The sequence below is a fragment of the Lynx rufus genome, unplaced genomic scaffold, assembly GCF_022079265.1.
Source record: "Lynx rufus isolate CCGP_SWC_20201006 ecotype Redwood Valley unplaced genomic scaffold, mLynRuf1.p SCAF_9, whole genome shotgun sequence".
NCBI classification, from domain to species: Eukaryota; Metazoa; Chordata; class Mammalia; order Carnivora; family Felidae; genus Lynx; species Lynx rufus.
Window position 1 is genome coordinate 81,655,912 of NW_025814897.1, and position 16,131 is coordinate 81,672,042.

The following is a 16,131-nucleotide window of genomic DNA, read 5'->3' on the forward strand; positions in this document are numbered from 1 at the left end:
ATATGCTAACCTATAGTTCATAATTACTGTTAACAAGCACATTTTTTTTCTCAGCAATTGCATATGGTCACTTATCCTCTGATCAAGGAGGTACTTCTTTCATTAAATCTTTTCTTTGCCATGACTTTCTCGAATGAGCCCAGAACCCCAATTCTGCCAATGGTACTGAAAAGAAATTTAAATAAAACAACAGCACCTTCCTCAGGAAACTGTGACGGATAAGCCAACATATTTCTATTGAACTTTGGAATAGTAATTTCTGCTATAAATAGACACCCTGTTGTTGGAGATTTGCCCTTATCCCATATTAGGAGTTGGTGCTAAATACTTTTTCACAGTTAGATACGTACCAGGGTACAGTAGAAAGTGCAAACAATTCCTGTTGCGAACACAGAGCCCCACAGATCAAACCCAGTCACTAGAAAAGGAGAAAAATATTGAAAGAAGTTATTCTGAGAAAAGTAGAAGAGCAAGTTATATGAGGAAAAAGTCACAATATTTTTGTAAATGTTCTTCATGGGCAAATGGAAATCAAATTAGAATTTTCTCTTATTAAATTCACCTCTGATAAAGATTATGTTTTGCATTGTTATACTTCAACTCCATGTCTAATTTTTAGATAATATTAACGGCCAAAGTTTTTCTCCTAACATTCTGCAACTTCAAGTTTTTGCACCAACTTTTTCTTAGCAGATTTTGTCTGAGTGCTTTGAAACCACCTGAACATCAGCCATGTAAATATTTCTTGATATAAGCACATAGAATGATTAAATTAAATATTGAATACTTTTAATATTATAGGTAACATTATGAAATTTATTTCAATTTTTAAATTTTTTTGTTTCTAGGATCCTATTCTCTCAAAAATGTCACGTATAATTCTTAAAACAATCACTACAACTACCTTTTACACCTATATTCAGATCAACTACTTCATGAAATCACTGAGACAGGATCATACATTACAAACTAATTTAATGATTATGTGCATGCAATACCAAAATCGCCACCCTTTCAGTGATTAAAAAAATAAACAAACAAAGGGCAATCAAACTTGGTGTTTGAAACCACGTAGGCAAAATGAAGCAACTAATGATTTCCATTATTTTCAGTTTTGGAATTTTAGAGCTTTATGGTGTGACCACTGCAGTCGTTAGAGCCCCCTAACCACAGGAATGTCTCCCCGAGATGTATGCATATTTCTCAAGGTGTATGTAAGCATACAGACAATGGGAAGTACCCACGGGAGTATGGGTAACTCACCTTGATTGAGTGCCAGGGCAGGGGCATACACCACCACTCCTGTGTAGAGAATCTGGTGGGGAAACGAGAATCAGGTGAACAGTGTGAACGGGGACACGGAAGAGAGAGCTGCCTCAAAGTCTCCTTATTGACCTCAGAGAGGTATCTCCCTCAACATGTGCACTAGACATGTCACTGGCAACCACTCTAATCTTGAAATCATCGATCACTGTCATCAGTTTGCAAAGGGTTTAATAAGCATTAGATGGAGGAAGAGCATTGGACTTTCAAGAGTGCTATGAATGTTGAGATTTTATGGCTAGATATGGTGTATTTCTGAAGGATATAAAAATAGGCTTCCAGGTACGTTTTTGATGTAAGCTTTCTCCACCCCCGCCCCCGCCTCTATGCATATATCACAATGACTCAGCCTCATATTTGCAGCTTGCTGAAATGAGGATTTTAGAATGGAGAGAGTACAGTGCAGGGATGACAATAACAACGTGGGTGGGCTCATCTTTGGACTCCCAGGATTGTAGCCACTACACTGACGGAAATGAGTGCAGCCCCATTTCCTTTCAAATGGGATTTCAACATTTAGAGACTGGTGTGAGGGTTTTAAAAGGCAAAGGTGTATGGGCATGTGAGGGAGTGCTGCTTTTGTCCTTTTCTCTCTCTTAAATTCTTCAGTTGGTAAGTGGGAGTTTTGATTAAGAAAGGGAAGATTATTTTCCAGCAAAAAGTACTTGGTGAGTCATAGGAAGTGTACCAACAGCGTGCCACACTCAAACGGGGGGCAGCATGAAGGAGCCCAGAGCCTAGGAAGTAGGAGAGAAGTCCAAAAGTGTAGAGAGGGATTATTGTCTTAAAATTATTTTCAGCAAAATGGGCATTCCTGTTTCAACACAGTTCACCAGTGAAAAACCAGTTACTGGACCATTTCATATCCAAAGCAATGTTTACAAGTGAAAGAAAAGTTTTAAATAAAATGCTAACGTTTTTTTCTTTTGTGGTTTATAATATACACCTGTTTGTTATTTATTATTTGGGTGGATATACGGGATCTGTACAATGTGGATAACTCTCAATGTAATCACATGTCTCACAAGTGCTATCCTTGGAAGAAAGTAGTTTCCTCTTGGCGTTCAGTCTGTCCCTTAGTTTCATGAATTGTCTCCTGAAGCAAACAAACCCATCTCTTTTCACCCCACACATTCTGCATCTGTAGTGGTCCTCTTCCCCTTACCGTCTGCACGATGTAGATGACAGTGGCTGCGTAACGTACTGGTTTATTGAATCGCAGTTGTAAGTACTAGAAAGAACAGAGAGAAGGACAAGCAAAGAGTCAGAGTTTTACACAAAAGCTGTTCAGAAGGTTCTCGTATGATTTCCCTAATTCCAATCCTTGCCCATCCATTCCATCAACCATACATCTGGCACATTGGTTCTGCTACAGCAAGGTTCTAATCATGTCACTCTTTTTCCTAAAATTGTCAATGATTATCGTTGATAAAGTGCTCGTGCGCACTGGGTATTCTCTACCAATATGTGTATATATATATATATATATATATATATATATATGCCCTTCCTACTGTAAGTCATTCCACTAACCCTCCCATTGTATTTATTCTCCACATAAAATCACTGTATGCTATTCAGTCAACACGCTTTGTACTTCTCAGACTTTTTTTTTGTTTGGCCAGACCCTTCAATGTGAGAGAAACTCTCCCCCCAACCCATTCACCAATTCTTAGTCATCTTTCAAGAACACTGGCCCAGCAGCCATGCCTATTCCTACCTATACTTCCTCCTCTGAGCTCTGAGAGCAATTATATTACACTATTTATTACATTAAACTTGATCACCTGCTGTCTTGCGTATTGATGTTGGATTCATGTATCTCACTGTATCTGTTCCTTAAGGCTACTGTATAACAAATTACCACGGATTTGATGTGGCTTAAAGTAACAGAAATGCATTCTCTCGAGACTCTGGAGACCAGAAGTACAAAATCAGTTTCACTGGGCCCAAATCAAGGTGCTGGCAGGATGGAGGCTTTAGAAGAGAATCTTAACTCACTTAACCCTAAAATAATTTTTATTCCTGAGACTCTGGTTCCATCACTTCCATCCCAATGTGGCTCTGTGGTAACATTGCCTCATCTCCTGGTTATCCTCCCTCTATCTCTGTCTTAGAAAGGTACATATGACTGCACAGAGGGCCTACCTGGATAGATCCAGGATAATCTCTTGTTTTAAGAAGCTTAATTTAATCACATTTGCAAAGACCTTTTCTTTTTTTTTTTTTAAATCATGTAAGGTAATGGTCACAGGTCTAGGGATTAGAATATTGACTTTTATTTCTTAGAGGGGAAGCAATGCATTTTTCAGCCTATCACACTTACTTTCCCTGATACATGTAAACAGTGTTCTATTTTATTCACTTTTATTTTCATCTTTCATATATTCATTTATTTATTAAATAATTATTACCTGACTTCCTTACTGCATTCTGACATACAATAATACCAAATATGATATAATCTGAACCCTAGGGGATTTTACAGATTAAAGGAGATGACCAATAACAAATTTATACTAATAACAAGTGATGCTTCAGGTATGATATGTTCTAGAAGAACTACCAGGAGCTGTGCACATGTTAATAGCTGGATCTGGTTTACTGTTGGAGGTCAAGAAAGGTCTTTCTGAGTAAATATTCTAGACTACACTAGCATTTGTCTTCTCCTGCATAATAAACATGTACGGAGTGAACAAAATAAATGTGAAAAGTAGAAAATGGGGGCACCTGGGTGGTTCAGTGAGATAAGAGTCTGACTTCGGCTCAGGTCATGACCTCATGGTTTGTGGGTCTGACTGAGCCCCACATCAGGCTCTCTGCTGTCAGTGTAGAGCCCACTTCAGATCCTCTGCCCCCCTTTCTCTGCCCCTCCCCTGCTTGCTTGCTCTCTCTCTCTTTTTCTCAAAAATAAATAAATATTTATTTATTTATTTAAATACACACACATATATATATATTTTTTTAAGTAGAAAATGTGACTTGAGATTTCAATTTCTTGGTAGTAGTTTCGAATTGGTTGTAATTCTGTCTTACCCGCATTGAAAAAATAATTTTTTATTAAATCAGAAGTTAACTACTGGTTTCTTCTTTTCCTGGAAATGATAACTAACTGTTGCTTCAAGGCATAAAATGGGTCCTTCTTTGAAACCCTAAAAGTAACTCCCTTGGCAGAACTGTTACTCAACTTCATACTAATACACATGTCCCAGTTTACCCTGATCAACCCTTACTCCAAGAAAATAACCATATTCTTTGCAGACCCTCTTTCTTCAGATGATTGATTCAGTACACTGTGTATGAGTCAGGAAATAGTCTAGTGGGTGTGTAACTAAGGGCACCAAATATAAGGAAAATATTCTTAAAGAGGTAAGGAAGTCAGTGAAGAGTTAATTCTCAGATGTCATAGGATAGAAAATGGTGCAAAACTTTTGTGGTGAAGACAATTTAGGTTCAAATCATATGCCCTTGAGAAGATTCATTTGCTGCACTAAACAATGGCTTTCTTTTTCTAAAACTGGTGCTTATAAGGCTCAAGTGGCATAGTATATGATAAAGCCAAGTATAGCGACAGGAATATAATGGGATCTTAATGACTGTAGCTGTCACTGTGGATGCAACACCTGAATTTATTGGCGCTCACATTTCCAGTACATGTTGATGGCATCTAAATGCACCTGTGATCATTTGCTTATGGGCTTTATTTCAGCTCTTGCACAGGGAAAGCTAGAAGTGCTTGGGGGTGTTATTGGCCAAAAGCCAGTGACAAAAGGGAGTTAGACAAATAAATATTCTGGCTTCTTTGCCATTGAGGAAGGACAACCCTGAGACATGATCCATATGTCTCCCAGAGATCCTCAGTAAGATTGAACCTCAATTGCACACAGTGGTGACCTGCTCAAAAACGCACCTTCTATTGGCTTCATTTCCTTCCATTTCCTTCCTTAACTGCCACTTGCTTCGCTATGTTCAATGAAATTACTTCCCCCCAAAATGGTTTTCATTCAAATCCTTGTCTCAAGGTTTGCTTCTGGAGGAATGTAATTTAAGGCAAGTATAATCCAACTGGCAACTTTAAAAATGCTCGTGAAAAAAGGTGTATCCTGCTGATGTGAATATTTTCCCCATCACATAAAAGAACTCAAGGTAGCCTGCTGGAGGATGAGATCAAGTGTAACATAGATAAGCTGTCTTGACTGAGTTCCCCTAGACCCACGAGCCACTAGCCAACCAATTAGCTGATGGCAGTCATATACAAGGTCCTAAATGAGACCAGGAGGAGAACTTGACTATTTTACTGGACTCTACTGAGCCTAGACCAAATTGCTGATCCATAGAATTGTGAGCAAATAAAATTATTTTTTAAGAAATTTATTTTGGGGTGGTATGTTGCACAGCATTAGATAACTGATATAAAAAATCATACCAGGAGTGGGAAAATATCGCAGTAAAGCCCCAAAATATTTGGTGTTGACTTTGGGACTGGATGGCACTGAAGTTTGGGAAAGCAAAGGGGAGATTGTTCCTGAAAAATGAAAAGACAGTGAGGAAACTGCTACAGAAATCTGGACGAAGTCAAGGGTTTTAACATCTTTGTTTAGTTTCACGAAATTCAGTCCATTCAGTCTAACCTGAGAGGCAGTATTGAGAAAAAATATATGTGAAAAAAAAAAGATGTAGACCAAAAGTAAGACTCCTTGAATTCTAGGTTGAGCTTTGCCGCTGTCTCACTCTGACCTAACCCTCTGGTTTCTCTTACACGAGACAAGAGAGACAATTCCAACTGCATAAGTTTGTATCTGAATGAATGCATTTACCCAGTCTTTCAATTAGCTCCTCCCTCCGTCAATGGTCCTCTTTGGTGTCTATCTATCTATTGCTACAGTCTAAGTAAAAATGAAAGTTCAATCAAAGGGTTGCATGCTTCTTGCCTGTTTTCAAAAATAGCACAGGTGACACTTACCATCATTATATTCGAATATTTTCAAAACCCCAGACCTGATCAAGCTACATTCTTTTCTATCTCAGTAAATAGTAAGTCAACTTCTTATGCTGGTTCAAACTCACAGAACATGGATCCATTCTTTACTCCTCTCTTTCTCTCACTCCCCACATCCAATTCATACAAGAATCCTGGTGCCTATGCCCACTTTCAAAATATAGCCACTTGCATCATCTCTTACCACTGCAATAACATCAGCTTTTGCCTGGGTCACAGTAAGAACCTCCTAACTAGACCTCTGGCTTCCACAATCAAAACCTTAGAATCATTCTCAACATCCAGCTAGAGCAACACTCAAAATACAAATCACATCATGTCACTCTGTCGAAATGCTGTAATGACCCATCTCACAGAGAGTAAGAGTCAATCGTCACAATGACCTAAAAGGCTTTATAGCATTGGTTAAAACCCTATCAAGCCCTGAATATCCATTTTAAAGCAAACATATTATAACAGCATTTACTATACTGAAATAATATTCGATAATGACATCTTACACCTACACATCTAATTTCTGAAAATTTAAATATAGTTACTACAACACAACAAGTGTAAAAGGAGAATTAAAAGGGAACAAACTTACCCTCCAAAGTATGTCATCTATAATGCTTAAAAACCACTATAAAGGATGATATTTTAAGAGTAGTAGCCTGTGCCTTCTTATAATGAAAAAGTTTGGATTAAAGAAAAGTAATTCCGAAGCCATTTAGTTTTTAAGAAGTCCAAGAAAAATGAGAAGGCAGGCAAACACCAGCCTATAAACTAGTGCGAAGGGCAAATAATAACAGACTGTATTTATTAGCGTGTGATAAGAGAAAGAAGGAAATAATTTTAACTGAAGTGAAGACAACATGATGAGACTAATTATAAACTGTCCAAGTAGAGATAATAAAAATGTATGATATTGCAAATGAGCTGAGCCTAATTTATAACGTGAGGGTGAGAACAATTCCTTATGCTTTGACACGGGACAGAATAATGATAATGTCACACAGATGGCACATCTTAGTCTCAAAAATCCCACTTTATATCAAAGCATTTAAATCAGTTGGCTATTGCTGTATAGTACTCACCCAGAAACTCACTGTCTTCAAAACAAAGGACATAATCAACTATTCTGCAATTAAAAGAAAAAAAAACTAAAAATAAAAAATTTAAAAAAGGATTTAATATTTTTCATCATTTTTTGTGGAATTGCTGGGTTATTTTTCTACTTGTTTCCCCAGGCCTCTCATGGGGCTGCGATCAGCTGCAAGGTCAGCTGGGTGAGAAGGTCCAGATGGCCTCGTTCACATATCTGCTAGGTGTGTTGGCTGCTGGATGGGGTGCCTCTGTTCTCCTCTCTGTGTTCACTCATCCTCCAGAAGCTAGCCCTGCTAGCCCAGCTTCCTGACATAGCAGTACCAGAACAGCATTCCAAGAGGGCAAAACCAGAAGCTATCTACCTCACGAGGCCTAGGGCCCAAATACACACATCACTTCTGCCACACTCTATTGGTCAAGGCAAGTCACAAGGCCATCACAGATTCAAGGGGTGGGGAAACAGACCCCACCTCTTCCAAGCCTTTAGCACTTTAAAGACCCCGGAAAGGATATCTATGGATGGATAGCAGGGAATGGAGGATGAGCAAAGAAACGTAAATTCAAGTTGCTATAAAGAGCTTAAGTGGTATAAATGTGGGGACAGTAACAACAACAACAACAACAATTATACAAACCTCTTATGCAGCATTTACCATTTGCCAAGTTCTGTTAAAAGCATTTGCATGTAACACCTCATTGACTCCTCACAGACATCCTTTGAGGCAGGTGCTTCTATTATCACTATTTTACATATGTGGAAATCAGGTACAGAGAAGTTAAGCGATTTTCCCAGTCATCCACTGGTAGGTGGCATCACTAGCATTCAAAGCCAAATAGACAGAGTCAAGAGTCCATGCTTTTAATCCCGGCACCAGATTGCCAATTCTTATAAAGCAAAAGCCAATCTTCAACTCATATGCACTTTACACAATCTGAATTTCTTATTATTAGGGTACTAATAATTTTAAAATATGTAGAGGGCAGGGGCACTTGGGTGGCTCAGTCGGTTGAGCATCCGACTTTGGCTCAGGTCATGATCTGGCAGTTTGCGAGTTCTAGCCCCACATCAGACTTGCTGCTGTCAGCGCAGAACCCACTTCAGATACTCCGTCCCCCTCTCTTTCTGTCCCTCTGCCACTTACTCTCTCTCTCTCAAAAATAAATACTTAAAAATAAAATAAAATATGTAGAGGGCAACAAACTCTTTCAATTAAAATCAATGAAACCCTTACATTTCCTGTATCTGTATTAATTTAATAATTGAAAGGCAGCCTCAAATCTCCTCAGTTACATATTTGCAAGTGGTTTAATGTAGTAAATGAACCACTTGACTAAAACCAGTTACAACCAACTGTGTATTGAGTAGCACATCTGGAATAGATTGCTCAGTAAATTTTTCAATAGTTTCAAGACAATGTTTTTATTCCATTTTAATTTGGGGAAAATATATTAATGTATAGTGTGTGTGTGGATAACTTTTTATTTTAAAAAGTTAACATTATTATGTAGCAAAGTACTACTAATTTCCATTTGCAGTAGCTTTTGAACATGAGGGCATTAAAAAATCGCTAAACACACGGTACAAGTATTCATTACATATATGTGTTTTACATACTGCAAGATACCTAGTGTCCCTGCTCATGCTCCCTAAATTTCAGTAGTGTCCCCCACTCATTGCCAAATTGCCCCATAAATATTTAAAGCTCCCTGTGTCTGCCACCACACCCACTAAAACTGCTACTCCTTGTAATGGGGTCCTCTACGTCTTTGATCTCATCTTTCTCTTTTCTCCCCTTGGCTCACTCTTCTCCAAGCACACTGATTTCCTTGCTGTCCTTCAAACATGCTAATCACACTCCCCTTTTAGGGACTTTGTGTCTGTGGTTACTTTAGCTTGGGGTGTTCTTCCCTCCTATGGTGCAATTGCTTGCTTTCTAGAGGTCCCCACTGAAACAAATGCCTTATTATCATTGAAGTCTCATTTAACCACCCTATGCGAATTATCAACATTTGATAATTCTGCGAATTATCAAAATAGAACTCCTATTTTCTACCTTATTCTAATTACCTTTTCTCTATTGTATTTAGTAGGGCAGGATATCATTGTGATGCAGCATTCAATCTCTAAAGTTAGACTGCCCTGGGCCCCCCCCTCCCCCCCCCCCCCCAGTTAAGCATTCAACTTTGGTTAAGGTCATGATCTGGCAGTTGGTGGGTTCAAGCCCTGCATCCGACTCTGTGCTGACAGCTCAGAGCCTGGAGCCTGCTTCGGATTCTGTCTCCTTCTCTACCCCTCCCTGGCTCACTCGCTCGCCCTCTCTCTCTTTCAAAAATAAATATGCATGTAAAAAAATTAAAATTAGACTGCCCAGGTTTGAAAAACTGCCACTTGCTAGCTATGTGACATTGAGCAAGTTACTTAACTCTATGTGCCTCATTTTTCTAGTCTGTTAAATGGAGATGATAATAATAGAACCTATCTAAAAAGGTTATTTGAAGGCCAAATGATTTAACACATGTAAAATCCCTAGAGCAGTGCTCAGCACACTGCTAAATAGCAAATACTTTTTTTTTTTTTAATTTTTTTTCAACGTTTTATTTATTTTGGGGACAGAGAGAGACACAGCATGAACGGGGGAGGGGCAGAGAGAGAGGGAGACACAGAATCGGAAACAGGCTCCAGGCTCCGAGCCATCAGCCCAGAGCCCGACGCGGGGCTCGAACTCACGGACCGCGAGATCGTGACCTGGCTGAAGTCGGACGCTTAGCTGACTGCGCCACCCAGGCGCCCCAGCAAATACTTTTCTGTTATGACCGTCCTACATAGTATGTTTATTGATCACCTTCTCTGCTATAAAACAAGTGCCATGAGAGCAGGGGTCTGACTCAATGCTTCATCTCTAGGACCTAGAGTGTGCCTGGAACATAGATGCTTAATGAGTATTGAATGGACTATTGAATTAGCTGTAAAAATGATTTTCCACATTTGGCTATTTTTTTATATATATAATCTGAAAAGCTCTTTTGCACTTAATGAAACCTTCATGAAAGAAGGGAATTATGATTTCCTACATGGAAGCTGAAGGTGATAAACACTTGGTAACTTGCACAAGGTCATCCTATTATTAAGTAATGGACTTTGAAATCGAATTCATGTTTTCTGACTCTTCTCCCTCTATCCCTTGGTCTCCCTCTCTCTCTCTCTAGCAGTTACCTAGGGGTTTTTTTTGTGTGTGTGTGTTTTGTTTTTATTTGTGTGTGTGTTGTTTTTTTGTTTTTTTGTTTTTTAATGTTAACAATGCCTTTGGGAGTCAAACCTTAATAGCTGATTGGAAAAACCAAGGATATATTTACGTTTTCAGCAATACACTGATGAGCAATGAGGATATGTGTATATGTATTTTAGGACTAAGTATAAATTTAGTCATTTTCCCTTGAATGACATCCTAAATAGTAACTGTTGTATTACCTAATTCTGATTACCTAGTTTTGGTGGGGAGGGGAGTTAGAGGTTGGATATTTGGGGTGTGATTATCTATGGAATCATAAGTTTTAAAACCTTCTGGAAAGTTTGTGCCTAAGTGGCTTTTGAAGTCTAGAGTAATCCTTTATAATCATTTAGTTTAGGGAAATAAAAAAAAAGAGGTCTTTTAAGAATCCTCTGCTGTGACTTAGTAGGGATGGTACTGGATAAGGAAAATAAATACCTTTCTCATAGAAAACGACTTAGGATCATGCTTAAATATTGGACACACAAACTCAAGTTTTAACATGCTATTTTTCTAGAGAATTATTGCAACATCAAAACTGCCTCATTTTCTTTTCATTAACATAATCCCCTTACTGATATCATTTAGCATTTCCCCCCATGGAAATATTTTCTAATTTTTTTAAAAAAATTACCTTTTCTCCACTGAAAATTGGAGGATAGTAACAACTTATATTAAAGTATTCAGCTCTATTATATAATGGAAAGGGATAAAGACAAAGTGGGCTCTCAGTAGGCTTTATCTACTATACAATTTCACTAAGCCATTTATCTAAATCTCAGTGTTCTTATCTGGAAAATGACAATATTTACAGGATATGTTCTGAATACTTTTTAGAATAATGATGTCAATAATACAAATAATAACATTAACTCTCCCTCATTGACGCTCTCCTACAAGTCAGGCAATGCATAATGTGGTTACAGATAGGTTCTCATCTAATCACTGAAATGCCTCTGGGATTGGCTCCAGACTTTCATTTTACAAATGGTAAAACAGTTGTGTGTCCAAAGGTAACCTTGTCCCAATAACAACAAAATGTATTTTTACCGTGATGTGTAATTGTCTTGAAAATAAATGTGTTTTTCAACTACAATGTGTTATTAAGACGATATATGTTATTAGAAGAAGAAGAAGAAAAAAAAAGAATAACCAAAAATGTTCAAATGGAGAGAAAAGAGCAACTCCTTCCAAAGTAAAGAAGAGAATGATGTGTTTTGAAGTGTTGGGGTTCGGAGCCAATGGCCAAGAAAGAATTCTTGAGATGTCTTCAGTGCAAAAAGGTGTTTTTTGGGTTTTTTTTTTTTTGTTTTTTTTTTTTTTTGTTTTGTTTTGTTTTTAAGCATGGGAGCAGGCCAGGACCCAGGGGCAGAAAGAGCTGCCCTGGGGTTGAGAGGAGTGACTGATTATATCCTTGGGAGCTGGGGGAGGCAAAGACAGGGGAAGTTTCCAAAAGGACTTTCATGTTAAAGGAGACTCACAGGATCCTCCAGACCTAGCTATTTCAAGTTAAGGTTATTTTACCCTCTAGCAAAGCATGAACAGAAAGACAGTTGGGAGTTCCTGGAGAAATGTTCTAGTCCGCCTGCCTCAAGTATTTGTCAGTGGGCTGCAGGTTATAAGAAAATTTAATTTTATCTACATTTCTTTGTGCCTTTGTTTCCCACATCAGGTAATGGTTGTCTTACCTCGTAAGTGCTGGTGATGCCAGATCTGTAGAACACAGGGAGAAAGAGCTCTGCCGTGAGGATGATGACGAACGCGTAGGAAATAAAGAAGAGCAGAAACGATGCCCCAAAGCGATAAACCTCGGAGGGGGTCCCTAGGACAGTGACAGCTGACATGAAGCTGGCTGTCAGAGACAACGCTACAGGGCCAAAGCTCATTTGCCTTCCTCCAACTAGGAACTCCCTTGAAGTTGCCTTTTTCCTCTCCTTGATAGCAAAGAACACCCCAATTCCAGAGGAAATGACAAAGAGGGCTGCAAACACGACGTAATCCCAAACTGCAAAGTTCTTCACCTCCATGCTGGGAGCTATGGCACCAGAAGGTTGCTTTCAACCGGGTCTCAGGGAGGTTGTTTCCAAAAGCAAAACTCAGTACAGTAGACGTTTTGCCAAGAGAGGAGGCTGTAATTTTCTGAAAAGATTGATGAGCACAGGTACTTGAGTGGATCTTCAGACACCAAGTTGTATTCAGAGAAGACCTCAAGAGTTGGCTACAAAGAAGATTCTGGTAGTGGTATTGGTACCAACAGATGAGAACCTGAAATCTGACCCCAGCCAGGAGCTGTCTGCTGCTGGACTAAAGCATGTGCTACAGAGAAGGAATTCAGATGTGTTCTGAAATTAATAACCATGGGGGTGGAATGGACTCGTCAGATAACATGCTCTTTTATCTTCTGGATTTTTTTTTTCTGACTTAAGGTTAAACATTACTGGGGAAACAATGGAAGTGATACAAGTTGACCATCTCAGCATTTTAAATTAGTGAAATGGAATCTGTAATACACAACACCACCCTTAGTGGTGTCTTACCCCTGAGCAAGGGAGGGTGGGGGATGGGTACCTGTGATTGCCCAAGGCATCGGGTGAGGAGGGAAAAGAGCAAAGGACTGGTATTGAGGAGACCTTTGCTCAAGTTGGCTCGGATAGTAAGCAAGCTGTGCAATTGTTGGCAAATCGTTTAATCTTTCTGAGCTTCATCTGGAGCAAGGGGGTAATAAGACCTTACAAGGGTTACTAGGAGTCTTTCAGTGTCTCAAACTTGCTGATCTGTAAAATCTGTAAAATCTGTAAAATTTTCCTGATCTGTAAAATGAAAGATAATATCTACCTCATTGGCCATTATTTGTGTTTATAGTAGGGTACTCCTGAACAAATAGTCGTTTCTCTCTTGACTCAGAAAATGGATTTACCATTTTTTAACTGTTAATAAAGCATCTGTAGTCCTCAGTTTTATCTCCCAGTCTCCCCTTCATTTGGACATTTATGACACGTGTACCCAGAGGCTAAGTCAGAGTTAGCACTCCGACAAATGAGAAAAGGAAGGTGAAAATCCAGTTATAGATTCCTGTTTCTGATCTTGTTAGACTGCCAATTGTTCTGAGTGTCCCCAGCAAGCCTCTGGGGCGACAATTTCTCCATTTTGTTCATACTTTCCCTCTTTCTCAGTGGTCTTCCCTGACCCTAGCTCTACAAAGCCTGCTCATTCCACAGGGTCTAGTTCCTGTCTCCTCTGCTCTGTGGAACCTTCCGACTCACACCTGCTCTATCTCAGCTCCTATGGGAAGCAGCCTCCTATGATACTCACTTTGAATTCTGAAAGAATCCTCACCTATTTTAATGAACGTATATGAGGATCTGCTTGAATTGGTCAGTTGTTGTAGATGACCAGCTTCTGGAAGATATAGGCATGAGGCCTGGTCCATAGTGCCCAGGAAATAGTGGCCACTATAGAAAATAAGGATATAATTAAAAAACCAAAAGAAGAAAATATAAGTTATTCAATATGGCCCAAACCAGAAAGATTTTCTGTCAAACAGAGGAAATTCTGATTTTGCTTTTGACATCTGGATAAAAGAATAAATCTTTGATTATTTGTTTAGCCTGGATACTGTCTTCACTCCTGACTTTGCTCCATGGATTTGAATTAGGCCACAGGAAGCTCTGATGGCCAAAATATGCTTTTAGTTACAAATAAATACTCTGGTTACAAAAAAGTCTCTGCCTGGAGCTATCTGCGTCCTGTTGTTAAAATTCTTTCTCTAACTCTGCAGACCTGGTATGATCAGTTTTAATGGGAAACTAGGTCTTTAGTATTTTTATTTTAACCGAGGCTTTTAATTATTTTTACCATGAGGTATTCTAATTATATAACAGGTTTTTGTTTGCAATGGTCTCAGCAGAAAATCAGAACTCTGGCTTTCAGAGACTTGACTACATTATACTTTAATATTAACACCAACTAAGTGTTAATATTCAATCCACAAGGTGTGTAAACAACTTGTTCAGGTCAGGTGAACACGTGTTCGCAACATTATCATTATATCTATGAGGTCCCAGGGTTAACTACCAGAAGCTTGCAGCTGACGAGGCAATGAGTGCTGCTGTTTTTAATGAACCATCATCAAGAAACAGTATTGTCAGGATGCCTGGGTAGCTCAGCGGGTTAAGCATCTGACTTCGGTTCCAGTCATGATCTCGAGGTTCCGGAGTTCGAACCCCTCATTGTGCTCCGCCCTGGTGGTGTGGAGTCTGCTTGGATTCTCTCCCTCACTCTCTCTCTCTCTCTCTCTCTGTATAAATAAATAAATAAAATAGTATTGTCTACATAACTTCCATTTGTCTTGGATTTCAAAATAGTGAAGAAGCAGAATGGTTAATTGTTTGACATGCGGAGGAAGCTGCATGCGTCTCATAGTATAATATTCCTTGCTTTCAACATTTTGCTGACTGTAAGTCACAGCGTCAACTTATTAATTTCATTCTCAGTTATTTCCCATTTTTCAAAAATCTTTTTCTCCTTTTGGTAACATTCAATGTCTTCAAATTCTCTATTTCCCAGTGAAGCTCACTCTATGCAAGGTTCATGATGATTATAAAGCATAGAACCAATTTATTAATAACTTTTCAGGGAAAACAAAAGAACCAGCACACTCAAATGCTATATCAATTAGAAGGTGCATCCCTATATCAAAAATATTAACATGGAAGAGAGAGGAAATGTATTTCTTTGATCTGAAGAAACCCCAATATCTCCAGCTCCCTTTTGCAGGTGCTCCAAATGCAAACATTTGTGCCTTATTCCTTCGTATGTGCTGTGACCTTTTTTAGAAGTAAATGTCAAGGCCTGTGCTCCCAACACAATCTTCCCTAAAGATGCTCCACTATCTAATTTACCCACCACCTAATAGGTTAGATTTGTTGTTGTTATCATTAATAGTCTCCTTAGTATAAAATAGTTCTGCATCTTGCTTGGAACAAGTTCTAATGGGAAAAAGGAAGAGAATTTGAGAAAATTAAATGCTACCAAAGGGAGGAAAGGGCGAAGAAACTGGCAAGACCAGACACCTGGGGGAATGGTGTTGGGGACGTGGAATAGGAGTGAAGACAGAGTACAGGAATCTGACTGGTGGCACAGACATCTCTCAAAACCAGTGAGGATTTCTCAAAACCAGTATAAGGAGAACCAAAGGGATTCTAACAATGATAGTAACTCATATTAAATCTTATTTTTTCTAGCTTATTGAGATATAGGTAACATATAACATTGTATAAGTTTTAGACGTATAATGTAGTGATCTGATACACTTATATGTTGCAAAATGATTATCACAGTAGGGTAAGTTGATTCCATCATTTCCCATTTTGGGGGCAGTGGGGGAGAATATTTAAGATCTACTCTCTTATCAACTTTTAGGTAAATAATACTGTATTGTGAACCATGTTGTGC

General features: G+C 38.8%; 1 protein-coding gene across 1 annotated transcript in view; it reads right to left on the reverse strand.

Moving 5' to 3' along the window:
• SLC5A12 (solute carrier family 5 member 12) overlaps window positions 1-12,704 on the reverse strand; it is a 47,830-nt gene extending 35,126 nt beyond the window's left edge. The window contains exons 1-4 of the mRNA XM_047072550.1: window positions 12,366-12,704; window positions 2,489-2,554; window positions 1,264-1,315; window positions 351-418 (exon numbers count right to left, since the gene is read on the reverse strand). Of these exons, the coding sequence (XP_046928506.1) occupies window positions 351-418; window positions 1,264-1,315; window positions 2,489-2,554; window positions 12,366-12,704 (525 nt within the window). The remainder of the gene's footprint in view (window positions 1-350; window positions 419-1,263; window positions 1,316-2,488; window positions 2,555-12,365) is intronic.
• Between the last annotated feature and the right edge of the window lie 3,427 nt (window positions 12,705-16,131).